The 27387-nt window shown below is 38.9% G+C and overlaps 1 protein-coding gene across 1 annotated transcript; it reads right to left on the bottom strand.

Annotated features, from left to right (window-relative positions):
- On the bottom strand, window positions 1-21663 carry myrfl (myelin regulatory factor like). Its single transcript, XM_085251694.1, has 24 exons — window positions 21425-21663; window positions 19694-19835; window positions 18567-18660; window positions 17915-17976; window positions 16924-17374; window positions 16129-16341; window positions 15847-16042; window positions 12033-12109; window positions 11516-11626; window positions 11343-11433; window positions 11039-11239; window positions 10600-10708; window positions 9992-10101; window positions 9508-9653; window positions 6972-7133; window positions 6818-6889; window positions 5848-5894; window positions 5475-5630; window positions 5332-5379; window positions 3874-3958; window positions 2634-2708; window positions 2288-2399; window positions 527-598; window positions 1-224 (listed from the first exon to the last, which is right to left on the bottom strand). Exons 2-24 carry the CDS (start codon window positions 19764-19766, stop codon window positions 132-134), a joined length of 2856 nt encoding a protein of 951 aa, XP_085107820.1. The 5' UTR covers window positions 19767-19835; window positions 21425-21663; the 3' UTR covers window positions 1-131.
- Between the last annotated feature and the right edge of the window lie 5724 nt (window positions 21664-27387).

Genomic DNA, 27387 nt, shown 5'->3' with positions numbered 1-27387 from the left:
AACAAAACAACCAAACATAAAAACTTGCAGAAGTGATTGGAGCATACTTGGATTTCTCTAATTGTCATCTTTGCAGAAATAAAGCAAATTTTCCATAAACATGTTTTTGTAATTTGTCTGTAATTATGTTTCTAAAATTCCGTGCAGTGTCTGTAGAAGTAGAAGTGGTAGTCTGTGAAGAGCGCCCCTGCGTATTGATAGTTGGTACTGCAGTCTGCTTGACCCTGAAGAAAGATATTGATAAGCATATACATTATTATAGCCCAACAGTCTGTAGGATCCATGTTTCTGTGAAAATATTTATATAAATAACATCAATAATGAAAATTTCTATGACAGGCAACATAAAATAAAATGTTTTTATAACACTAATGTTTCCATCAATGTTCTTAGTAAAAGTGAGGATTGTTTAAATAGTGTTTTCATGTTCATGCAGCAAGAAGAGGACTGTGTGTCTTTAAGGTTTCATAACCAGTGAAATGTAGGTCTTTTATAGAAGAAAAATTAATAATTTTTGGTTTCTTACAGCCACTGTTGAGCGGAAGTGATACCAGCTTTGATAAAGGCGAGCCACATGAAGAGGCCATTCATGTTCCCCCTGCCGAAAAAAGGCCAAAAAAGGTCAGTTACTATTTATTCAGCAAAACCTCTAATTTTCAATGGAAACAGTAAAAAAATGTCACATTAAGGTCAGAAAAACAATTATTTGAAGCTAATTCTGAATGAATGTTATCATGATCACTTCTTTGCTCATTTGGGGAATTAGCCCATAAAAGTGAAAAATGGCCATACCTACTCAGATAGCAATTAAGAGCCTGGTTGCTGCAACTCATCTGCCAGTTCTCCTCCTTGACAAGTGTAGCATGGGCCACAGATGCCCACACTACACTTGTCATGAACCATAAGAAGTCTGGCTTGTGACATTTGGGCCAATTGATACCGAAGTGCTAAAAGTACCCCAGATTTTATATGTTTGTAAGATTGGAAGGAATATTAGTAAAATTCTCATTTTGTCTTAAGAAGATAAGCCAAACTCATCACTTCATATTAGAAGAAAGAAAAAGGCTTCAAACTTCCCCAAATGAACTAAATTCATTCCCAAAGTTAGAAGTTCGAAATTATTCTGAATTATTGATGAAGCTTTACTTAATTTTTGAGAATAATTAAATGGTTTTTGATAAATATAATATAGTTTTTAAGAGACTTAGTATTTAACTTTAAAACAAGGGCAAAATCAAACGATTTCTACAGCTGGGTTGATTTTCATCAGCGCTGCCCTTGATAATTACTTTGACAAGGCTGAAAATTCACTCAAAGTAAGTTTCACAGATCCAGATAAGTTTATTTCTTCTTTTTTATTCCAGAATCAGGACTGATTCATTTCATGCCTCAAAACTCACTTAGTAGAAAGAAAACCTCGACATAAATGTAAACGTATGACAAAGTATTCGTATGTTTGGTCTTCTGGACAGTCCTCTGTATATCAAGGTTTAAGTGTTACTGTGATTAGCATGTTGTCATCCCACTGTGAAGAAAACCTGCCACACATTCATTATTCATCAGTGATTGGCCCACACTTCCTGCATTATTAACTGCCACAGTGACTGAGTTAGTGAACTGGAACCTCAGCGACCCTCAAAACAAATTTCTGCCTAACTGCCGAACAACCCAGGCCTGATAAATGGAAGAAAACTGATGAATGGGTGGATTGATTTTGACCAGCAATGTAACAAAAAAAACGATGAAAAATGATCCATTAATTTGCATCTTCACACAGGCTTTTGTGTTTTAATACACAGCGTCACAGTAAACAATTAGATATTAAACACATTTCTGTATTGTCTCATATTTATAACATAGACATAGTAAACAATAATTTATATATATATATATATAGATATATATATCTATATATATATATATTTAATTTTCATGAATTAGAGCACACCATTCTACTTTTTTATTTTTTTTTTAAGTTCCAAAGTCTGGATGAATTTAATCTATTAAAACATTTTTTTTTCAAATTTCATGTAAATGATAAGAAGTTATACTTAATATTGACTTATATTCTTAAAGATGAAAAAGCCTTAAATTAATGAAAAACAACGAGGAGATTCCCTTATTTTAAAAATGGCATTTATGTTCTAAAGAAGATAAAAGCTCAGCTTACAAATAAAGAAAAACCCTGTTAATTATCCTATTGTTTTGTGTGAAGCTTTTACATTTACATTTATACTTGCATGCTGTATATAAGTGACGTTTAGGGAAACAGATTATTGATTCTGACCTGTGTATTTGATGGGTATCTGCTGTCAGACACAGCGCTGATATCCAGCTGAGCAGAACAGACTGTGGACTCATCAAAATTGCACAGATGGACTACCAACTCCTCTGTAGAGCTACATAAACCAGACACAGATTTATATACACAAACAGAAAATAACATTTATGTCAATTTATTTCAATGTCGCATGTAAATTGGCATTTGAAAATCTAAAGTGTCATTCCAACATTAGCAGATAAAAAGGGAATAGATTAAGCTTAAATATAAATAATAATAATAAGAATAACAAGAATAATAATATTAATAATACATGTTTTAATAGCATGTGTGAGTATATTAGGATACTTACTTCATGAGCAGGGTTACTTTCATGTTGACAGGAACAAACTCACTGACAGGAACTCTGAAGATGTATCGACTGGGGCTTAAAGGAAACAACAGAAGTATAACGTTATTTATTTTTACTACATATTTAATTAATAGCACGAGGTAGCATGTATCATTACTGAGGACCTGCCAAAATTTAATTGAGATTTTACTGGCATTTAAGATTAAAGGTCTTTTTGACTTTGACATCGACATCCACTCCACATGCACAGTCAAGCATTACTGCAGCCTGTTTTCTTAAAATATCATTTAAGTTTATATGATTTACATAAATGTAAATCACGCAGAACTTTACTGTCTCAAGTTTAAATCTCTCTTACAACAAACTACCTTTTCACAGTCTTCTCACTCTTTTTACAAAAGTGTCTCCTTGCTAAAGATCTAAGAAGGACGTCCAGTAGATGGAGACAGTTACATCACAAAGGTGTGAAAACTTTCACTGTGGAACTATTTTGCAATAATTGAGTCTATATAAAGACATTTAACGTAGTGCTTTAGAAGAGAGTGACATGACTCTCAAAGAATCCTATAGTGAACTTTATGGGAGAACTCTGCAACAGCAAAGGTAATAATAAGAGCATTTTATTTGTGCATGCTTTTTAAGGCACTCAGGGACACCTTACAAGCAATTATATATCAAAATCACAAGCATTACAGATAAAATAACAGTTGGCAAGCGCCATAGAAATAAAATGTTGACATAGGAAAACCTCAGCAGATTTTTTACAACTTGCTGGTGATAGAAGTATAACAAGGAACTCCTTAAAATTAAAATTTACGAGATTTGAAATTAAATTTTGCTAGTGGTTCTCTACATGTTCATATTCATATTCCGTGACCACTGAAAATAAAGGCAATAGTTAAAATGACAGCTCAAAGGTGTAGAGTGGCCAAAGAAGATTTTGGGAGTGCATTCTTTCTTTGTTACGCCCACGATCCACACAAAGAATAAACAAGGGCCACCAATTTGCCCACGAGCTGCACTTGGAGAGCCATGGGCTTAGGATGAGATTTAACCCATAAATGTTTGATATTGGGACAAAGTCCACTTTATTTGGCTCTCATGGTGAATCTGGTTATTTAACAAGCTCGCAAAAGCTGAAACACCCTTTTTACAGCAGTGTTATCAAATGAAGAATATACTAAACAGTCTATAACCTGCATACAATCACAGTGTGTTTATGTTCGCTTTCTCTACTTACCCACATTCGTCTCTTAGGCAGTATTTTCTGTCAATCACCAGCTGGCTTTCTTTGATCGTGATAGAGTGGATAGTGGTGTTCGTCCCTGATAGAAACAGAAAAACAGATGTATAATTTATTTATTTTTTTTAAAGAAAAAGAACAAAGAAAATCATAGGAGCATTACTGGTGTCACTCAGACTGCAGTTCTCATGCAAGTAAATGATGATAAATGAAAAATTATGAAATTTATGACCAGAAACAGCATCAAAAATCCAAGTCCAGGAATTCAAGGTTCAAGTTTAACATGTAATAAACATCCTTTATTTTAGTGGACTAGAAACATTAGGCAATGCATCATCTTCCCTGTGACCCAGTATATACTGCTGCTACATGCACTTATGAAACCTCATGCCAATCAGGTTCAGATCAGGCAGGGCACTCACACTCCAAGTCTCACTGTTATTGCCCAAAAGACTGTTCCCCAACCCAAAACCACAAGGAATGTCATGGACATCAAGAAAGGGGAGGAGAGAGAGGAGGCTACATGTGGGCAAATAATGTAAAAAATGGCTCCTAGGAACATTTGGTGTTGTTCTTACTCTAGTTCTTACATTAAGTAACATATTGCAGCAATAGATGGCAGAAGAGCAACCACCGCCCAAACACTGTGGACCCACGAATTGGTTTTATATTGGTTTTCTGGGTATATTTTTTGGCTTTTTCTCTGCTCATTTTTGCTGTGTAAGATTATAACTTTCAAGGATTTGGCTTCCTTCCTATTCTAGTACATCTACATGGAAGAGAGATAAACGCATTGTGGCCAGCCTCTCTCCTCTCAAGATTAGCATAAAAAAGCATAAAAAATCCAGTTATTTACTAAATGCATGGATTAGAGGCGAGCTGCTGATAACATTGGGACTGAAGGAGGAGGGCTTGACGGCTAGGCCACGCAACCAAGCAGGCCTTCAGAGGGAACACGATCGGCATCAGCGGGACTGAAAAGCAGCTGGAGCTGGGAGGGTCTCCTCCCTGACTCCATCCAAGCTCTGTTTGCCTTCTAAGTAATACTGATAGGATCAGAAACCCGAACTATTTAAACAGATGTCCCTATAGCCAGTTTTGGCAACTGAAGATTGATCCACCAAGGCATCTGCTTACAATCAGTCCACAAAGTATTAAACCCCTATGGCTCCTCCTGTGGGACCAGAGGAGGATTGAGCCATTTGGTGCATTCATGCTGAACCCAGAGGAGTTGCATGCATTAAGACCCGGTGTGCTCTGAAACCGAGCTCTCGCCCACTGCCAGGCCCAGGCCTAGGCTGGGGTACTAGTATCTCTGGTGGAGGTGAGGCTTCATGAATCCTTGTTGAAGGATCTTTTGAATAACACTTTGTTTTTCCCTTCTAAGTTAAAATCAGTCAAAGATCTCTCAATAACTTTAATATATGAATTGAAACTATATAAAATTTTACTCACAGTCTCCAGCACTTTTCAGTTGTCCATAAAAATCTTCAATGTTTTTTTCTGAGGAGCAGAAATATCAAATGGTGAACCAAAAATCAGTTATGATGAAATTTTCTTTTAACGTAAGCAAGAACTAGAGAGTGAAATAACTTTACCTTTCATAACAGGTATTTCTGTTGATTTGGAGATGTTGATGTTTGAGTTAGTGGTTCCCTCTGTTGATGAAGGGCAGCAGTACACCTTATCACAGTATAGCAGATCACAGAAGTCCACAGCAGGGGGCCAGAGGCCAGGACTACCAGTTGGCAGGACTGGAAGAGATTTATCGTATTATTACTTTGTTTTCTCTGTTGCCACTGCTATTGGAATTCAGAAGCACTGAAAAAGCTCTGAAATAATTGAATCCGAGTATTTAGGTGAGTGTATTTAGGTCTCTATCTGATCTCTAAATGCTTATAATACTATTTACACCATTATTTGTCTTTGTCCTTTTGGCTTTAGACTCAGTGTTAAAAGGCATAACATTACCTGTGCTGGTCCATGATGAGGTTTGCAGAGGAGTCTCAGTAGTATTACTAACACACAAAAACATAAAACTTGTTGGTTAACATAACAATAATAATGGAGACAAGCTAACAAGTACTACATTTCAGAACTTTTTAGCACCCTTCATTTTCATTTGTCATTTCAAGGGGTAAATAATGCTGGAGCTTGCCAAACAAACAAACTTTGACACTTAAAAATAGTCTAAGTCCAATAAAATGATCAGTGTGGCTGTCTCCCCTGGTGCTATAATAAAGTCTGGATATTTAGGATTTTTTTTTGCTTTACAAAGTGAAGTAGAGTTATCAGGAAGCTAGCCAACTAATAGAAATTTGAAGATGATATATTACGTTCTGACCAAAATATGTATAAAATAACTAAACTGTACAGCATTTCTGTGACGATGGACATAAATGAAGACAAAAAACAAAATACCAGTTATGTTTGGAGGGTTAGTTAAGGGCCATTTCACACATGAGGCTACCTGGTGGCTACGGAACAATGGCAAGGCTAACGTAAGAGAAGAGGGTAGACTTCTTCTCAATAAATGTCCATATTGAGACAAATGTCATCATATAGCATAAATGCATCAAAAACAATCAGAACAGCCAAGAGAATCTCACGCGAATCTCTGAGATGACCTATCTACAACAAGAGGATAGTTATTGATCTGTTATGGTGTGGTTTCCATTACTTTCTCTGTGAAAGTTCTAAAATCCACTGGAAGTTTAACCAGCCTGAGAATGATTCTTTTGGAAGTATTCAAATAAATGCACAGTAGGTTTCAAACAAACAAAAACAAAAATGCCCTGCACATGACGTGACCAGGGGGAGGGGGCTAGCAAAAAATGTTTGGGAACCACTGCCTTAGTGTATCTGAAACAACATATGTAATGATGGTGATCTGGAACTGTTTCAGTGACGAGGAATCACTATGAAAGCTGTTATTGTTTACCTGTTTCCAGGAATGGTTCCAAAATCTTCCTCCTTCACGTTAACTAGGTATAGAGTGGTGATGGAGATGACACTGCACACACAAACACATTACAAAATAGAATTTCTTTCTTTCTTAATTTAACATATCATTTCTAAGTGACATCATATCTCACCAGAAAGCCATAGTGGCCAGCAGAGCGAAGACGCTTATCTGGAAGACTTTATGCCGCAGGCACCGACTGTATTTGTGACTTTTCTCCTCCCTTTGCACTTTTTCAGTCTTACATGCATCAGGTATTGATATTGTCGACATGCTGCTGTGTTTCTGAGGTCTCCTGTTAGAAATAACATAAACACTGCTTCATTTTCAAATCACAGAATAAATTTTCCCAAAAAAAGGAAGAAAATTAAAACTCTACTCCTGCTCCTGAAATCCATCCCTCCACATGCTTCTTGAAGGATGGAAGATAGAGCTCCTTCAAGATTATAACAATAAACTATATTTATTTGAATAGTGATGAGTCTATCCATGACATTTAGCAAAGTTAAGAGGTTATTTTGTACAGAGGTGAACGACAGTCCTTCAACTTTCTACAGGGATATCGGCTTAAGGTACTATATACATTTCTTAAGATGCGTTTCAACTAGCCCAAGATAAGACCTAAAGCTATAGTAACTGATCCCTTGGATGTTATATCATCTGTTACCTGTGGTGATTTCTTGTCTATTAATGCCTTTCAGTGTTACCCACAGTAGCCTTCAGAATCTCAGTTGTCCTTGACCTGTGCTTTGCACTGATATAGTACAGTAGTGTTGCAATAAAGACTTCATGAGTCATTTTCCACGGTGCTATATACTTTGTAGTAGGACTCTGCCTTTAGACATAACCATAATGGAGTTATTTTAAGAGAAATTATGAAATGCATCCTTTTAAATATTAGATTTCCTTTAAAGGATGCATTTTATGATATTGTAATATTCTGTTTTGATCCATTTTAGCATTCAACAACTTGTGAAATTGAACTCATAAATGTAACAGTTAAGAAGGTTTGCTAAGACAAACCCTTTCACTTAGTTGAATGGAAAAGGTTTGCTTGACATTTTTGCAAATGTGTTAAAAATAAAGAATACAATTATTACAAGTACATACATAACACTCAAAATTGAGCTCAAGTGCATCATGTTTCCTCTGATAATCTGTCAGATGTTTCTGTAAGTCATTTGGAGTCCACCTGTGGTCCAAGAAATTGTTTGTAGACCTCTGAGATAGGATTGTAACTAGGCACAGATATGGGAATTGGTACAGAGAAAGGTCTGCAACACTGAAATCTCCAGTGAACACAGCGGCCTCCATCATTCAAAAACAGAAGAAGTTTGGAACCAACAGGATTCTTCCTAGAGCTGACCACCAGCCAGTCTAAGTAATTGGCTTAGAAGGACCTTAGTCAGGGAGGTGACCAAGAACTCAAGGGTCACTCTGACAGAGAGCCTTTGTTGCTCTGTGGAGAGAGGAAAACCTTCCAGAAGGACAATCATTTCTGCAGCTCCCACCAATGATGATGAGTGGCCAGACAGAATCCACTCCTCAGTAAATGGCACCTGAAGGATGTTCAGACCATGAAAAACAAAATTCTCTTTGACTTGAATGCCAAGTGTTTTCTGGAATAAACCAGGCACTGCTTATTACCTGGCCAAAACCATCTCTACTGTAGTGGTGGCAGCGTAATGCTGCAGAGATGTTTTTCAGCAGCAGGAAGCGGGACACTAGAAAGGAGTAATGAAAAGATGAATGCACTGTATAGAGAATTGGTGAAAACCTGCTCTAGATCACTCTGGACCTTGGACTGGGGTGAAGGGTCATCTTCCAACTGGACAGCGACCCTAAGCACAGAGCCAAGATAACAAAGGAGCGGCCTCAGGACCACTCTGTGAAAGTCCTGGCCGAGCCAGCGCCCGACTTGAACCTCATTAAACATTTCTGAAGAAATCAGAAAATGTGCACCAACACTCCCCATCCAACCTGATGAAACTTGAGAGGTTCTACAAAGAAGAATGGCAGAACTGCCTAAATATAGGCGTGCAAAGATTGTCCCATCATACTCAAAAATACTTGTCAGCCATTTTACGCTACTCTTTCAAGAATTCTTGAAATAGAAAGACGACTTCAATTTAAGACTGAAGAATTCACTTGGATGAGTGACAAAACATTTCTCCCACTGAAAACGCAACATCCAGATGAACAAAATGAAATTTCAGGCATTTCCTTACCTGGATGATTGGGCATGCATCAAAAAATTTCTTGGGTTAACTCTGCCTAATATTAGATTTTGTTTGATCATCTGAAACATCTGTGAACAAGTGTGGCAAATATGCTGAAACTAAGAAATCAGGAAGGGGTCAAATGCTTTCTCATACCACTGGAAGTGGTTCTTCCATGGCTAGGGCTGTTCTCCCTGATAGACACAGCATTTGGTGATGTGCATGGCTTCAAGACTTCAGACTGTCATCAACTGCAAAATATCTTTATCGAAGCAGAACAATCCTTATCGGTTTGAGCCTCACAAAATGAAAACTGTGTATGAAAGCAGCTTAACACAGTTTTGTTGAATCTCCCAAACCTGAATTCTTCACACAAGAAGTGTGTGAAAAAGTGTCATTCTCTGAATACATATGGATGTAACTAAGTGATAGATGGATGAAGGTAAATACCCAGTGGATCGTAGACTACCCGTCAGACTCTTCAGCTTTGCCAGTCGACGGTTCCAGACCTCAAGTTCGTTGATACGAGTTTCCAGGTTGTCAGTGAGCTTTGACAGCTGCTGCACTGCGCCCACATTTTCCATGAAGATCTGCTCCTGGAAGAGGAGAGGGAGGGCATTAGTGCTGGTTGCTAAGATCACTGCAGGATGTAGTTGTCAGGCAACCATTATACTTTCAAAATGTTATCTTAAATGTTTCTTCTAATGACAACCATTTTTTTTCCTTGTGTTGTGTGTGCATGCAACCAATGTAAGATTTGAAAATCACTAAAGTAACCTAAATTTGGTTGTATTTGAAGAGTAGCATAAATGTAGAGTATCAGTAAAAAAACAAAACACACACACACACACACACACACACACACACACACACATATATATATATATATTAGGGGTGCAACAATACACAAAATTCATATGTAAGCACTTCTTACCTTGTCCACCATGAGGAAGTTATTAATTTTCTCTCCGTCAGAACAGATGACATCTCCAACATCTTTCACTGCAGAAGGCAGCAGCTCTTTCACCTCCTGAGCTATAATACCTTAATATCAGAAGACACATGGATAAATATAGTATATATATTTTATATATATATATATTGATATATTTTTCATATTATTTTGTTATAGTATTAAAATCCATATTTTTGGGGGTAAATTTACTGGTGTATAGAGCTTGACCCAAGACTAGACGACTGGCTACCCAAAGGGTTGCTTCATAAAGTGTCTCATGACATGAAGATGGTCACCCAAATGTTGTGTTCTTATCACCACATTGTTGTCATCTTGTCACCAAATGTGTGCATGGTGAATGCAGTTGTAAGGTCACAATTTGGTGCTCAATTGATTTGCCAAATATATAAATATATATAAATATTGTGGGATTTGTACAAAATATTTATAGACACCATATTGATGTTGGCACTCGCAATGCCCTAGGCAATGTTTATGCAACGTTTCATCAAGATTGGGCCACTCGTCTCAGAGGAGAATAGAAAGATTCAAACATATGGTATGATCAGCATGATGAATTGCAGCACCTGTCTGGTGGGTGTGGTCTATTCCCATTTTGGAAGCAAACTCTGGTTTATAATCAAACTCGACTATCTTCATCTGATTAATTCTCTTCAGCTGCTGCTCAGAGTCGACCTAATAAGCAAAAAGAGGAACACATTTTTGGTCATTTTTAATGTGTAAAGTCAGAGGGACAATAGGACAAACAGAATTCAGCTGAACCACTGAATAAATGCCAAAGATATCAGTGGTGGTCTTTAAGACATTGCCTTTTTTAATTATACTAAAACTACTTAACTGTCGATTCAGATTCTACAGATTTCTGTGCTGATGTAGATACTACTACAGAAGACTAGAGAGTCGAACATCAACCACAAATGAAAAAGCTACCTGCTACAAATGGACAAAACTCATCATTTAGATATTCAGATAATGTAGATATTCAGATAATGAAATTTTTTTCACCTGCTGTATGTTCTCCTTAGCGCGACAGTCAGATGGCTGCATGATGGTGCCCATCACTTTGGCATTACCGCAGACAACCAGTGCCTCATCAGGGGAGTCGGTGTTGATGCCCACCCGACCCTGACACACCAAATCTTCTTGCACCACTCCGCGCTGCCACATTGTGTCCCCATCCGTCTCAAACTGACCAGGGTTAGACGCCTGTGGCAAAGATTTATTTATTTTTAATGGAATCTTAAACTTTTTAATACAGTCATTGAGTTATTGGTTTATCAATTTTTGGTTCATAAATGTATTTTTTTACCCTGACAATAATCTTCTCCGACACCAAAGCTGTCAGGGGAAAACTCTCATCTTTGACTACAGCATACAGACCAACCACCATCTGAAAATACCTGAATAAGCACAAACAATTATTATTGTTATCTACTGCTGTTATGCCTTCATTAATTTTTTTATATTTATACATTTACAAACCTCTGGTCAGGGTTTGGTTTGCCTTTTTTTCGCATGTTGTTGGCCGTCGTCTCGCTGAAGTGCAGTCGGCCAAGTGTTACTCTGGTTATTTTGCCACCGGGTAGACTGACCCTGGAAGTTTTGATAGCATTATGTTTAAAATGCTGTATTTGCCACATTTTTAACTCTATCATCTGCCATTTGGTAGTCTAGATAGCTTGCCAGAGGCTAAATAATTTGACAACAAAGGCCTAAATCAAATCAATCCATACAAGGTCTTCTGCTTATCGAATTCAGGATAAGACAGTTTTGGTCTTGAAAAATGGAGTGTTGGAAAAAAAAATGGAATGCTCTAAAATGCTTTTCTCCTTCAACACCCAGCTGCTTTCTTAAACATTGAACTGCTGTACATCATACTGTACTGTCTTCCATGAAGACAATAAGGCTCAAACATTATTCAGGCAAAAGAAAAGCTTTTCTACAGTAGTTAAGTCATATGTATCTGGTCAAAAATATGGACTTTAATACTGTTACATACCTGACTGGATGAAAGGGTTTTTTGCTGCGGTCAGGTTGAGATTGTTCAATGGTCACAAGGTGACTTGGAGTTTCCAGCTTTGATAAGAAGGAGACAAACAAACATTACACAGATGAGTAATGTCGGAAAGCATACTAAGTATTTGCATGTATGAATTGGGTGGACAAGACCAAAGTGCTGTCAAAGAATGGTAGGAACAAGATTTTAGACCTGAACACGGCAGAAATGAGCTACAAGAGCTTTGGGGTCCTTAGGGACTAGTAAAGCGCTATATAAATACAGGCCATTTACCATTTACCAAGAGCATCAGTAAGAAGCTTGATGAGAAGGTGGCAAGTGTTATTGTGATTATTTGGAAATCAAATAAATAGAAGATGACCATCAAATGTCCAGTCTGGAGCTCCATGCAAGAGGTTGCCTCATGGATCATAAGAAAGGTGGTGGTTTAGTCCAAAACTACAGGTGAGCAGTGTTGGTCAAGTTACTTGAAAAAAGTAATCAGTAACTAATTACTGATTACTTCCCCCAAAAAGTAATCCTGTTACTTTACTGATTACTTTTTCAAAAGTAATTAATTACTTAGTTACTTAGTTACTTTTTAAAAACACGATTTACAACCTGAAGAGGTGATAAAGCGATAGGTCTTTCAGCCCAATTCTACTTTTTCTACATAATCCATCATACAAAATGTAATCAAATGGAAAGGTCTCTTTTTAAAACTTGTTTTATTAGTTTTAATCTTTTAACTTTATGCATCAAGCAAAAATGTAATTATATGCAACATTCTCTGACTGGAAGAAATTTGTTTAATATTTAAACCTAATTTCTGCACATTCCAGCACAAAAAATAGTTTTTTTGTGTGTGTGTTTACACTCACTCTTTCAAACAGATGCAAGTAAAACACAGCAGAAAATGAATAAAATCAAAGACTAGTGGTCCTTTTGCTCTATTTTCACCTGTAAAGCGGGAGTAGGGTAGGCGGAGGTGTACCCTGGTGCAGGTGTGCCGCAGTTATCAGTGGAAGAATCCGCGAGTTTCTCTGTGAGTTTCCCATTACGTCGTAGTGCACTCGGTGCTTGCTTGGAAGTTTAGGGGGTTTTTTTTCGCTGTAAAAAGAAGTTTTCTTCCCACGCACAGCGGACACTAATGTTTTTGTCACTTTTTATGGAATCAAACTCAAAATAAGGTCAGTATTTCCACGCTTTAAACGCTGCACGCTCATACTCTCTCCCGTACTCGATATGTTATCCATTGTTGATCTGCACACAGCTGTTGTCACAAACGTGGCACTCGCTTACGTCACTGTCATGAAACATTCTGTTCTGTTTTACCAGGAATGTATTAGTCAAACCAAATCTGCTTATTACTCTGCTATTGTCTGCTCAAGTGAGAACTCTACCAAGACCCTTTTCTCACTATTCAACTCTTTTAACAGGCCACCTGATTCTCTCCCTGCTCATCTCTATTCATCTAACTTCTGTGATGCTCTAATGCTATTCTTTATTGATAAAATTCATAAAATACACTTAGACCTGGACCCTAATGCTCAATGTAGCTTCTCTGTCCTAACTTCTCCCCCTTCTCACTTCCTCTCTGTTTTTCAACTTCCATCCTTAGCTGATATTGCTGATCTCATCCATAAATCAAAGCCTTCTACCTGCCAGCTCGATCCTATCCCCACTGTCCTCGTCAAAGCCTGCTTACTCCCTCTCCTTCCCCTCATATCTGCTATTATTCACTCTTCACTCACCACTGGAACTGTTCCTGCTTCCTTCAAAGTTGCTGCTATTACCCCAATTCTGAAAAAAACTGGTCTAGATCCCAACAACTTTAATAATTTTCGTCCTATCTCCAATCTACCATTTCTCTCAAAAATCCTTGAAAAAATAGTTGCTTCACAAGTCCATCTTCACCTAACTGATAATAACCTTTACGAACAGTTCCAGTCTGGCTTTCGTCCTCTACATAGCACTGAAACTGCTCTTATAAAAATAACAAACGACCTTCTTATAGCAGCTGATTCTGGTCTCCTCTCCATCCTTATCCTTCTTGATCTGAGTGCAGCTTTTGACACCATCTCTCATCCCATTCTCCTTAGCAGATTAGCTTCTATTGGTCTCTCTCACACTCCACTAGCCTGGTTTAAATCATACCTATCTGACCGCACTCAGTTCATTCAATTAAAATCCTTCACTTCTCAGCTTTCTCCTTTATCCACTGGGGTGCCCCAGGGATCTGTCCTCGGGCCCCTTCTTTTCATCATCTACCTTCTTCCACTCTGACATATTTTTCGTAAATATAATATTCAGTTCCACTGCTACGCCGATGACACCCAGCTCTATCTCTCTACCAAACCTGACTCTACTCTTCCTCCACCCTCCCTCATCCTCTGTCTAGCTGAACTTAATTCTTGGTTCTCCTCCAACTTTCTTAAACTCAACAGCAATAAATCGGAACTTCTTCTGGTTGGCACTAAACGACTGCTATCCAGAATTAACAATTTCTCTCTCACCATCAATAACTCGCTGGTCCCTATCTCTCCCTCTGTGAAAAGCTTGGGTGTCATTCTCGATAGCACATTATCCTTTAACTCACATATCAATAATATTACACGTGCAGCATATTTCCAACTCCGTAACATTAATCGCCTCCGCCCCTTCCTCACACCTCACGCCACTGCCATTCTCATCCATAATCTTGTTATCTCTAGAATTGACTACTGCAACTCATTATTATTTGGCCTTACACAAAAATCTATCAACAAGCTCCAACGTGTCCAGAACTCTGCTGCCCGTATTATTACTAGGACTTCTTCTACCCACCACATCTCCCCAATCCTGAAGCAACTTCACTGGCTCCCGGTCAAATTTCGCATCCATTTTAAAATAATTCTGTATACATTCAAGGCTATTCATTCTCTCTCTCCACCGTACCTCTCTGACTTATTACAGATGAAGCTCCCATCCCGCTGCCTCAGATCTTCATCTTCTCTTTCTCTCTCTGTTCCCTCTGCTCGTCTGATCACAATGGGAGGGAGGGCCTTTAGCTGCTCTGCCCCTCGACTTTGGAATTCCCTACCCCCGGACCTCAGAAATATTAGTTCATTCTCTCTTTTTAAGTCCACCCTCAAAACTCATCTGTTTAAAATTGCCTATTCTTAAATTTCTGTATGTTTTAACTTTTATCTTCTATTTTTATCATTGTGTATATTTCCAGTTTTTATCTGTTGTACAGTGTCCTTGGGTGCTTTGAAAGGCACTATTTAAATAAAATGTATTATTATTATTATTATTATTATTATTATTCTCGCGGAAAAAAAAACGGTTTTAGTAATGCAGTAACGCAGCATTCCTATGAGAAAGTAATGGTAATCTAATTACCGTTTTTGCAATAGTAATCCCTTACTTTACTCGTTACTTGGAAAAAGTAATCGGATTACAGTAACGCATTACAAGTAACGCGTTACTGCCCATCTCTGCAGGTGAGGAGTTTATTAATGATCTAAAAGCAAAACACCATAATGGACTGAAATCTTGCAGCGCCTGCAAGGTCTTTGGCACTCACTGTGTTTGGCAGAATGGAGGTGGGAACATAATACTTTGAGGCTGTGTTTCTCCTACGGGCACAGGATGACTTCACCCCACTGAAGTTATCTTGTACCCTTAGCCATGTAATGTTCATTGGCCCCTCAATGGAGTTTCACCATTTTCATAGAGTATTATTATGCATGTAAACCTCCTTTGATTTAAAACTAATGTTTAATGTCTGCATGATTATTTTTCCTTCTCTAACTGAAAGTAAATCTATACACACCTTTACCCCGAACACTTTTATCTGGAAAAAGTCGATTTCCTGTGGCCCACTGGCCGTTTTGATGTACTGTGGCTCTGCATCCACACCAATGTGAACAGTGACCTGAAAGTGGTTCTTCTTTTGGCAAACAAAGGACTCGTCAGCTGTGGAGTAGTTGAAGCCTTTATCTGTATCAACGTGGTAGGCAGGAGGAGACCTAAAACACAGTGATGCTGGTAAACCATGTTGTAGGTCAAGAAAGGCTATCTTTGCAGTAAGAGACTGGGTTGATCCTTGACTCACAGTGTCTGGTAGTTGCTGTCGTGCAAAGTGCTCCACTGTTCTGGCCTGTACTGTTCCCAAGATAGTAGTTGATAGGATCCCACACCCATTCCACCAACACTTGCAGTGCTCCCCACACCACCATGAGTTCCTTCACCATCAGAGCTGGAGGTGCCAACTCCTGCAGATGGTTCCTCAGACTCTGATCTCCTCCTTTTTTTCCTCTCTAAGGTGCTGAAACAGGAGAAGACAGATTCAAAGCTCCAATGGAGTGCCACAGGGCTTAATCTTAGGTCCACTGCTATTTCCTTTTTACATGCTTCATCTTCGTGGCATTTTTATGCCAATAATATGTACACACACATTTTTATATCAATAACAGTCTTCTGTGTATACCAATAGCAACTGTAGCATACTATATCATGTGACTTAATGGGATTAAATTCTAAATGTCAAAAACTTTCCGCATTTCAACAATAATTTAATATTTATTTTAACTGATTAAACTCCATTCACTTGTTCTGGCTGTCAATCAGTCTAGATTCAAGAATATTTTCTCAGCCTTCTTTTGCAGACTCACTCTGTCATTGCAGAACTGATTTAAAATGTAAGTAATTCAGGACTGTCTCTAAAACACATGCCATGCCTTCTTTATCTTTATGGTTTGGATTGTATCCCATGGTTTCTGTTACCTTGCTGTCAACTTTTAGGACTATTTATTCAGACTGTCATTTACATGATAACAATTCCACCTATTGTAAAATAAAATTACCACATTGTGACATCATAGCGTCATAAAGCTGAATATCTGCTTACCAGGTTTGTAGTGTGGAGGCAGAGCCCACCATATGGGTTGGAGAGGGTGTGGTTAGATTTGGGAGCAAGCCTGGTCCAGTGCATGCTGTGGTATAGATGTTTGAAGGTGGTAAAGGTGGAGAAGGAGGTGTGGGTGGGGTGTAAGATTGCGAGTATTTCTCTGAACTTAGATAGCGTGATTGTCCAGGTGAGTTATGTGTGTGGTGCTGCTGCAGAGGAGCAGGTGGTCCAGGTGGAGCAGGAGGGGCAGGTGGACTCCCAGACTTGATATAAGTGTTTGTGAGTCCCAAAATACAAAGCTGATCATGAGTCAGCTCGCTGGGGTTGGAGGGGGCAGGCCGTCGACCCTTAAAGTGACAGGAGGAGGAAGCAGCAGATGCATTTGTGGGTTGAAATGCCTCCTGCGTGGTTGGCTGGTTGGACCAATAGGATGACATGTAGCGGAGGTTCCCTGATTAGAGAAGAAAATGTCTTACAAAAGCTTTTTTGTTTCATAAATTATTTGCGATAAAACATGATTATTATGAGCCTCAAGTCATTGTTATTTTTATATCTTGAACAATTAGCACAGATGTGCATATGCCTGATGTTTGGGAGGTCTCTTTGCTGGCACAATCATCACAACAAGAGCAACCAGTCACTCACTCCCAAGGTAACAGGTTTGTAGTTTTTTCACACATAACGAGGAAGATTACACTTGTTGGAATTAATAATTTGTACTAGATTATTAGATTACAAGTGAAGAACGCTTCTGCAGACTCAAGGGGCTGTTAAAGTTGTGCGGTGTTGTAATTATTATTTCAGTTATGAATAGCTATAAAGGGGTCACCATGTGTGCTTGATCAGGTTTGCTTTTCAAATGTTAATAAAACCAGTGCTCTTGTCAGCGTGCGGTCTATGGGAGAAAGGAATGTGAAAAAACGAAATTTGTTGTCTCTTAAAATGCAAATATTGCATATAAAAATGCATGTCTGATGTCTGTAAATGGTACCTGGAATCTGTGCAGGTGACCAGGCCTCTGAGCCCGAATCAGGAGGAGACTCAGGCAGCATGCTGGGAGGAAAAAAACAACATGAAGAGCAATTCTTATTCATATTTAATATAAGTGTTTAATTGTGTTATGCATTTACAGCCTTCCCTTTGGTGATAACAACCAGCTGAACACTGACTTAATGTTTGTTGTCTAACAGAATCTCCTCCAGGGAGAAATGATGATATTCATATTTAGTTCTGCAGCTTCAGGATGAGCTGTTTCATGCAGCAAAATACGAGGAAACCTTCTGCACCTGATAGTGAACTTTGTAACTGAGATATATTCAAATGATTATCAGGCAATTAAAATATTGAAATACAGTCAGGACTTCATTTTATAGACCCTACATCATAACTGTAGGGTCATGACCCTAACAGGAGGAGAACTGAGTTCATGCTGTCAGACAGAAATAAAATCGGATAATTGTACCTCAAAGCCACTCTCAGAAAAATACGCAAAAAAGTACAAAATTAGAGAGGTATTAAAAAAAGGTTCCTATCCACATTAAAGGACATTTCAAATGTTTAAACCTCCCTTTTCACCTCCAAAAGAGCAACAGATGAAAAACATGATCTCAAAGTGTCGATGTGTCTTTGAGGGTGACTCTTACAAGCTGATGGGGTCCACATCGTTGCTGAGGTACTGCTCCAGGATGCTCGTGTCAACCGCGACAGAGCTGTCCAACACACCGCTCACATCCTGACCTGAACACACACACACACACACACACACACACACACACACAGAGGAAATTACAACGACATTTTCACAGTCGTCACAAACACAAACCAAATGTTAAAGAGTTCAGATTTTCACCTCCAGATTTTAATCCTTCCATTACAGTAGTTTTGCATGATCCACAGTTCACAATAAAAGCCATCCTTCCAGCCAGCCTTACAGTTTAAGCCATCTTTCTCTGATTGACAGCCCCTCATAAACAAGCAGAGCTGTGTGGCTGAAATAACCGCATTAGGAATATCTGCTCTCTATGACATCAAACAGATCCAATAGTATTTGAAACTCTGGTGATGTTTATCACAAGTATATGAGCTACATGACAGAAAATAAAGAAAAGCAGAGCAGAGGCATCGTAATAATTTGTTCCATTATTTATCAAAAGTCCCTCTGATATAATCAGTGGTGTTGAATAACATCCAGTTTCACACGTGATAAAGTTCACCTACACACACACTGATCAATAATTTTTGATCTTATCAGCTTTGTGACAATATGGAACTAGATAAGGTACTGTACATGTGGCCAGTTAACCTACTGACAGTTGGTGGGTTTCTATTTTTAGGGTCAGACTAAAAGTGAAGGCTAAAATGAAATGAAACTCACAGACAACAATGAACTGCTCAGATTTTCAGGACTCTTTTAGATCATGGGAATGTTTCTGTAGAAATCCTTAAGAATTTCTGAACTGTCCTTATTGAGGATCTTAACTTCCCAGTAACTCATCCAAACCTTCTTCCAAGCTCATCTTTAGAAGTCCATACAACCCTCTTAATAACAGGTTTATCAAGCGTTCCTGGAACTGTCACATTACCAACCTTAAAGTCACCTCACAAGAGAATTTTATCCTGCTTAAAGACATCAGCACTTTCACCGGAAAATCCTCAACCATCCTTACGGATTCTTACAGAACGACCCACCCCTTAAATCCAAACCTCAGGCTTTCACTCATTCTGTGATATTCGCAGGTGACGTGCTGCTAATGTTAGGAGGATATCCCACCATTGAAGAACTGCTGCAGCGCCTCGTTCTCTCCCAGGACCTGGGCTGGCAGCCGGCTGGCTTCAGGATCCATTCAGCACAGTAGGGGGCGCTGCAGTGGCAGAGCACAGGATGAGGAGAAAGTCCAGCAGAGCTCTTCACACTGAGAATAAACAAAAAGGTAAATTTTTATTGAATTATTATTATTTTTACCAGCACACACAACAACAGGGCGATGATGTTAATAACCGCTGCATGTTGACGATGTTTGTGCAAAGCTTTTTTGGCCCACCGTCCAAGAAGGAGGAAGGGTGCATACAGACTTACATATATGCATGCATCATTATAGTGAGATTAAAGAGACAAAATGTGATCACAACATAAAATACTTGAGGCTGAGCTCAAACTAAAAAGCAGCAAAACTTGAAGCACAGACTGTAAATAACCTGCTTTTTGGAGCGTTTTGGTTGTCGCCATGTTGGTGTTTGGAGCTAGAAATGACTTGACTTGGAAGAGAGGATGCAATGCCACACTAGGAGCTACTGGTGGACTGCTTGGTTAGTGAGCTGCATACATGAATGTTGTGATTGCCATCAAAGACTGAAGAAAAGGCAGATTGTTTACTTGTTTACCACACACATAGATCCTGCCACACAGATTAACCACACAGCAAGGGATTTTAGTTAACTGCACCATTCAGTGTGAAAAGGCAGCTGTGGCTCAGGAGGTAAAGCAAATGACCTGCCAGCAGAAGGTCAGATCCTGAACACCAAATTGCTCTTGATGCTTGTCTGTGTGTGTTTGAGAGACCATTAGGTATAACTGTGTGTCAGTGGGTGAATGTAGTTAAATGTGCTTTAACTGCTTGGGGTAGAAACTCATTTCTTTACATTTAACAAAACACACCATCGTTCCTGACTTTAACCTTTATCTGTATTTGTTGTCTGAATCACAGAAAGCAGTCACGCCACCATCCACGCTATGTTTGCAGATGAACCACAGTCAGGTGGACATGTCAGTATCTTAGAAAGAACTACTGACTTCTCTTCATTGGCTCCCTGTTATTGAATATGTTACCAAACAGACAGACACCTTCTCTACTTTTAAGATTAAACTTAAAACTTTCCTTTTTGATAAAGCGTTTAGTTAGCGCTGTATCAGGCGATCCTGAATCTGATCTGCATTTAATCATTACTTGTTAGTAATCTCTGGCTCTCTTCCACAGCACGTCTTTGTCCTGTCACCCCCAAATGGTCACGGAAGACCACTGCCCGTACCTGAGCCTGGTTCTGCTTGATGTTATTTCCTGTAAAAAGGGAGTTTTTCCTTCCCACTGTTGCCAAGTGCTCATAGTTTTCTCTGCATTATTGTATAGTCTGTCAGGTGACTGTTGCTGTGATTAAGTACTGTATAACTGAAATTGAATTGAATTAAAGCTGCCTGCTTTAACCTGTTTTTTGTTTTGAAGATGGACAGCTGCTCCGTCTAATCACCTGCAGGGAAAAGGCCTTCTTAGAGAAAGCCTATACACAAATACAGCATACATCCATTTATGATTGCTTTAATTATGTATTTATAATTTCAGTTCATTCATCAACTTACTCTGAAAATGGTTAAAAGCAGAAAAGTGAGAACACACTTGATTTGTTTTTATTGGTAATGCGTGTCTGACGACACCTGCAGTCAATAAATCACCTGAAATGTCCTGTTTAAACAGCTCAGATCTGCTGGGACATGTTTGTTCAAACACACCTGTCTGCAAGATGGCCGCCAGTCAGTGGTGATTTCAGACTTTATCCAAGCTGCTGTCTTCAGGTACAATCCATGTGTAAGGACGGATTCAGTGTTCCATGTTTCAGATCCTCAAAGACTCCCCAAAGTGTCCACTGTTCCTCGTCTTTCTCTGTGTGTGCAGCCGAGGGAAATCCCTCCTTTAAAGAATAAAAATGTTTTCTTGTGGTTGTATGCGGTGCTGTGTGGATTGTCTCTGTCTGTCAGCTGGACTTTGAGCTTTGAACAGGAAGAGGCATTCGCACACCTGACAGAGGCGGACATCCATAAACCAGCCAGTCATATTCTGGAAGCACACGCATGCCGAGCCTCTCTGTAAATGTTGCTGTACTTTCTTTCTCCTCATCACCTCGTGATGTTTCACAGGGGGAATAAAAAAAAGTGTTAACAAGCTGAATGAAAGCATCCACACATCAGAGGCTGCTGTTTCTGTCTTTGCTATGCAGAAATTCAAGTTCGCATTTATACATCTGTGAAGCTGAGGGTGTAATGTGTGATTAAGTGGTTCGGTGTGAGTTTCAAACAATTACATTTCTGTACTCTGATGAATATTCCCTCCGACACACCACACGTGATCTGTTTATTGGCTGTTTGGCTTCAAACGTCAGATTCAGACCGCAAAGAGTCGATAATTCAGGGGTTTGTGGGGCGTGGTGGTGGTGTGACTGTACCTGCAGGCAGAAATGTGCCACATATGTAGTTCAGACAAATTTGTCTGAGTTACATAATCTGTAACCTATAGCCTATAACAAAAAGGTATTTTACATGCTTCTCTTTTAAATTTCTCCTGAATAGCCCAGTATCTATTTCCTCATGAGTCATGACACTTTCTCTACTGTCAGTCTGCTACGTTAACTACAGCCCTCTGACTACAGCCACACTTCAGTTGATGACTCTTAAACACTGTTTACCTGTTGTACACATAATGTCAAAGCTGTGATTTCTTCTCATTTTCCTGATAGATTTAGTTCATTTTAGGAATTTTAAAACTATTTAAAAACACAGAGATTTGCAGTAAATTCCCTAAAGAAAGCTGGTTTAAAACATCAAGATCACCATTCAGATTAAATTTCTTTCAGGGAAGATCCAAAACCTCTTCGGTGGTCACCAGCAGGATTTATTTAAAGAAAAACAAAACCGTAAATCTCTGAAATATCATCCTGCTTCTTTTTGTGGAAATAACCTCAAATTTGCAGGAAAATCCTGCAGCTGTGGCTTGGGCTGCCTGCTGATGCTAATACTTAAGCAGTGAGTCCTTGGTCCAGTGTCTGGCTGACCCTCCTTTACTGAATGTTAAAGAATTGAATGTTAAAGAACAGGGAAACCTTCAACCACGCAGTACTTTTGAGCTCATGCTGTGTCATTGTTTGACCAGCAGGTGGCAGCAGAGACTGAACTGTCATCAGTCTGATAATGAAAAAATGGCGTAATGACGTTTTTAACCTAATAAATAATTACATATATAGCAAATGGTTCACATCAGTTGATCAGTGCCTCTCCATCTGGCCAGCAGGTGGTGCTGCAGGACTACAAATTGCTCAGTCAAACTGTGGCTTCACAGGCTGACAAGTCAACCATAAGGAGTCAAACACAAAAAAGTGAACACATGAAGACAATAAAAGAGCAGTTTTGATGCTGCCCTGTAACTGGAAAGGTTTTTCCTAAAGAATTATGATATATGTCACACACAGCCACAACAAAAATATATTCACAGTAGGAAAGTGCTTCACAATTTAAAGGAAAGTGACACATTAAAGATATTATAGACGTGTACACACTAGAGATGGACCGATCCGATATTACGTATCGGTATCGGTCCGATACTGACCTAAATTACTGGATCGGATATCGGAGAAAAATAAAAAATGTAATCCGATCCATTAAATATCACGAAAGCACCTCACAAAACTTGCAACACGCCGTAACTCGCCTCAGAACGTCGGAGCAGTATGCATCACGTGATAGAGCAGCTGTGGCATGCCGGACCTGTCGGTGGTCTGGATAGCATTTGGAGCTTCGCTAGCAACCTGGCATTTCATCTCCGACAAAGTTATCCCCGAGAGAAGTAAAGCAAGTGTGTAAGTCCATCTCTGAATGTTTGTAAAGCATTCCCACGTTAAGCTTAACGAGCGACTGCCTCTCGCTCTCCGGCTGCTACTTCAATCGTGAAACTGCTAATGATCAGCTGATCGGCTTTTCTGTCGTGAGTCTCTCTTGTTTGTTTTTGGTCCACTTTGCGCCAGAAAGAGCAAACCAGCGGCTGAACAACAGCAGCACGTTTAAGCTTGATAAGCTGTTGTTAGAATTTATTTAATATTAATTTCTACTCCAGGATCTTTTTCTACGTAGCTGACGGCTGGTAACTGTGCAGGGGCGGATCTAGCAAAGTTTAGCCAGGGGGGCCGATAGGGCATGAACAGGGAAAAGGGGGCACAAAGACATACTTTTCTTTCTTATTCTCATTTAAAATGTCGAGCTTTTAATAAATAATTATCTGACACCCAAAGTTTTAATTTGATGTAAAATGAATAGAAGTCAATTACTGTATATAGTGACTATTAAGTCTAATATATATACCCTAGTAAGCTATAGTACATTTTCCTTTGGGAAGGTACCATCTGTGCAGTCTGCAATTTTGTTGAAGAAAGATGTTGAATCTATTTAATATTTCTTGAAAAATAATTGATTTCTGTGCATTTTTTTTCACACTGCATCAAATTAAGGTTGATTACGTTGATTAAGCATCATGAGGTGGAGCGTGAGGGGTGGTTCCCTATTTTTTATTTATCTATTTTTGTTGTTGCTGGGAGTTGGAACCCTATTAGTTAGGTTGCTTAATATTTACGCTAAGTACTCTTTAAAATACCAGAATAGGGAGGATGGTGTAGGTCTAAGTTTATTAGATTGATCAGTATTGCTGAACTATGAAATATTTTTTTTGTATACAGGTATAACAGAATAGCTTTAGTGTAGTTGTTGTTTTAAACTTGAGTATGAACTTGCAGACTTGCAAAATGCAGCAAGATATTTTAAAAAACAGTTTTGTTGATTAAAAAACACTATATCGGATTCATATCGGTATCGGCAGATATCCAAATTTATGATATCGGTATCGGTATCGGACATAAAAAAGTGGTATCGTGCCATCTCTAGTACACACATACGAGTTGTGAAGCAGCCAGTAGTAAAAGACACATTCCCAGAATAAACTAAAATGAGTACGGTGTTTAAGAACAGGCAGGCCTATGAAAACAAGCTTTCACATGATTAAAGCAAACCACAGATTAAACTGAACTGACGTGCTGAGGAATTTAAAACTGCATTATTTCTAATGACCAGCGGGGGGCAACTGCTCTGAGTGCAAAGAGAAAATGGCCCTCGGCTCTTTGGATTTCTGACCTCAGCATTCAGTTTCCTCATGAGCGCGTTAGCTCACTTGCTCGTGTATGCAACATGATTTTTGTTTAGTAAAATACAAAAATATCAAAGTGTTAGTCAATCAGTGTGAAGTATGAGATTCATGCCATCAAGTCCAGTTTTAAAATGTTAAAATACTAAAAAGGTGATGCCATCTTTTATATAAACTTTGGAGCTGTGGAGGTCTCAGTAACAAAAAAGAAGTATTAGTGTTATTATGTCAATTACTTCTACTTAATTATGTGACCTTTAAGCCTTAAATGTGGAGATTGAACTGTAATCAGTAGAAATCCATCAGAGAAGCAGCAGACACACCTATTTTTGCTAGAGGCAAATGATCTACTCGGGTTTGTTTGTAAGCCATCGACTGGGATCGTTAAACAAATTCACCTCAGCCACAGTTCACGATGAGTCAGTGCTCCGGTACTTTGTGGTTTGTTCTGGGTAATTGTGCGATTGTTTTAAGAAATAATCAGTGTGACTCACGTCACTCTGGTTTTCTTCACCCGATGGGTTTGAGTTCCACAGCAGATAGGAAAAAAAAGAAAGTTTCTAACAGCTGACTCACACAGAAAACTTTAATGAAACACAAAATGCTCTCATTGGTGAGCTTGTAGGAACACAAAGTGCGTCACCAGCACAGATTCAGAACTTCTGCATCAAAAGACTTAATTTCAATAAATCAGATCACCATGAAAACTGACAACATTCTTCTGACACATTTTTAGTTTTTTTGAAATTTTGACTTTAAATCTGCAAATGAGGCTTCGTTTATTTAAATGTTCACACATCTGCAGAGTTTTCCAGAGCAGAAATCCCAACACTGGACAAATGCAGTCTTAAAATTATTGATCTCTTTTCATAATCTGGTGGACCCAAAAATGCATACATACACAGAGTTTAGTATCTATCTTATGACAAACCCATAGGGCCAACTCCATCTCCACCCTACCCAGCTGAGTCACAATTAAGACAGTTAAAGTGTGTGTTAATTAAGAGGTAGTCAAAGCAGGAACTTCCAATCAGAATCTCTATGTACCTGATCCATCATCCTGTTCCAACATGGCTCTGCACCAGTGCAGAAAGCAAGGTCCATAAAGACATGGATGAGAAACTTTGGTGTGAGGCCTGAGTCCTGACCTCTGTAAGTACTGCAGGTGATTTGTATGGAGTAGCAGGTGTGGGAGCTATTGGGGATCCAACAGGAATCAGTGAGTAGACAAACCTCTCAGAAAACTGTACATGTACACGTGATAATGACTAGAAGAAAGAGAGAATCCAGAGGCGAGATGTATGTGTATATATATATATATATATATATATATATATTGTAGGGCAAATGTGATTGTGCTCAAATTTGCAACATCCCATAATCACTGTCCATTAGATCAGAAGCAACATAGACTAACTAAAACCACCAAACAATGAGAAATTATGAACAAATGATACAAAACGATACAAAATGACCAAAACATGATAAGATTATCTCAAATGAAATAAAAACAATCACCAAGAAAAGTGTGGAGGTTTACTTGTCCACATGTAGCTATCAGTCAGTTTTTGGGCCTCAGGTATGATTAAAAGAAACCCAACAGTGAGCAGAGAAGGAGACGTTTGGGTTACCTGAGTCTGTTTGAGGCACAGCTTTAGTGTGGTGGCTAACAAACTGCTCACTGATGAACGTATGGTGCAGCTCTGGATTGTTTGTAAGGTCAGTGAAGAAGTTACAGAGGCTAAAAGGTGAGTCGTGAGCATTTTTATCAATGCCGATCCCCCGAGAGAAACTTCAGAAGTGCACAATCCGTGTGTTATGATTTATCCTCCTCATCATCGTCATAATCCTCCATCAGTCAGTGATCTGAATGTCAAACAGGCTGCAGTGACTCATTCTCGCAAAAATAGGGTTTAAGTTTAGACAATTACACAGAGGTTCGCGGCGGAGCACAGCGTGCTCTGCGTTTGTCGGCAGACTCGTAGAGTCATCGTTCCACATCGGTGGAGAAGATTTAAAAATGAGCGAGGGAATCCTGACCTTTTCACGCGTCAGCAGCTTCTGCTCCAATGTCTTCAGTCAGCTGTGAAGGTTCGTCATCAGTCTCTCTGAAAGCGACAGCGGTGGAGTCATTCATTAAACATCAAGAATGTCACCAAGTGCTCAAGTGTGACAGACATCACTCCAGCTATCCTGTAAAGTGCTGATTTATTCTTAACTCCAGAGAGAATGTTTTGCTTTTTACTCCAAATTTCAGTTTTCTGCTTTGTTTTACAGACGTCAGTAAATAAACTAAAGAACTGGATTTAGTATCTGTCAGCACAAGATGATACTGATGCGAGACGTGCTTGGTGCGTGTAATTTGATAACACAAAGTAGGAAGCACAAATAAGTCTTCATAACAGCTTAGTTTGCTAGTCTTAAAAAAACATTCTGATTGGGTTTCTCACGCTGAGTTGGTTCAACACATCGTCCCTTGATTGAGTAAATCTGAGAAGATTTATTATCTATTTAT

This window comes from Mchenga conophoros, linkage group LG17, assembly GCF_057382185.1.
Source record: "Mchenga conophoros isolate Kocher_MC1m ecotype Shallow Benthic linkage group LG17, M_conophoros_male_GT1.1, whole genome shotgun sequence".
Taxonomy (NCBI): domain Eukaryota; kingdom Metazoa; phylum Chordata; class Actinopteri; order Cichliformes; family Cichlidae; genus Mchenga; species Mchenga conophoros.
Note: the sequence above shows the minus strand (reverse complement) of the source record. Positions and strands in the feature narration are given on the sequence as shown.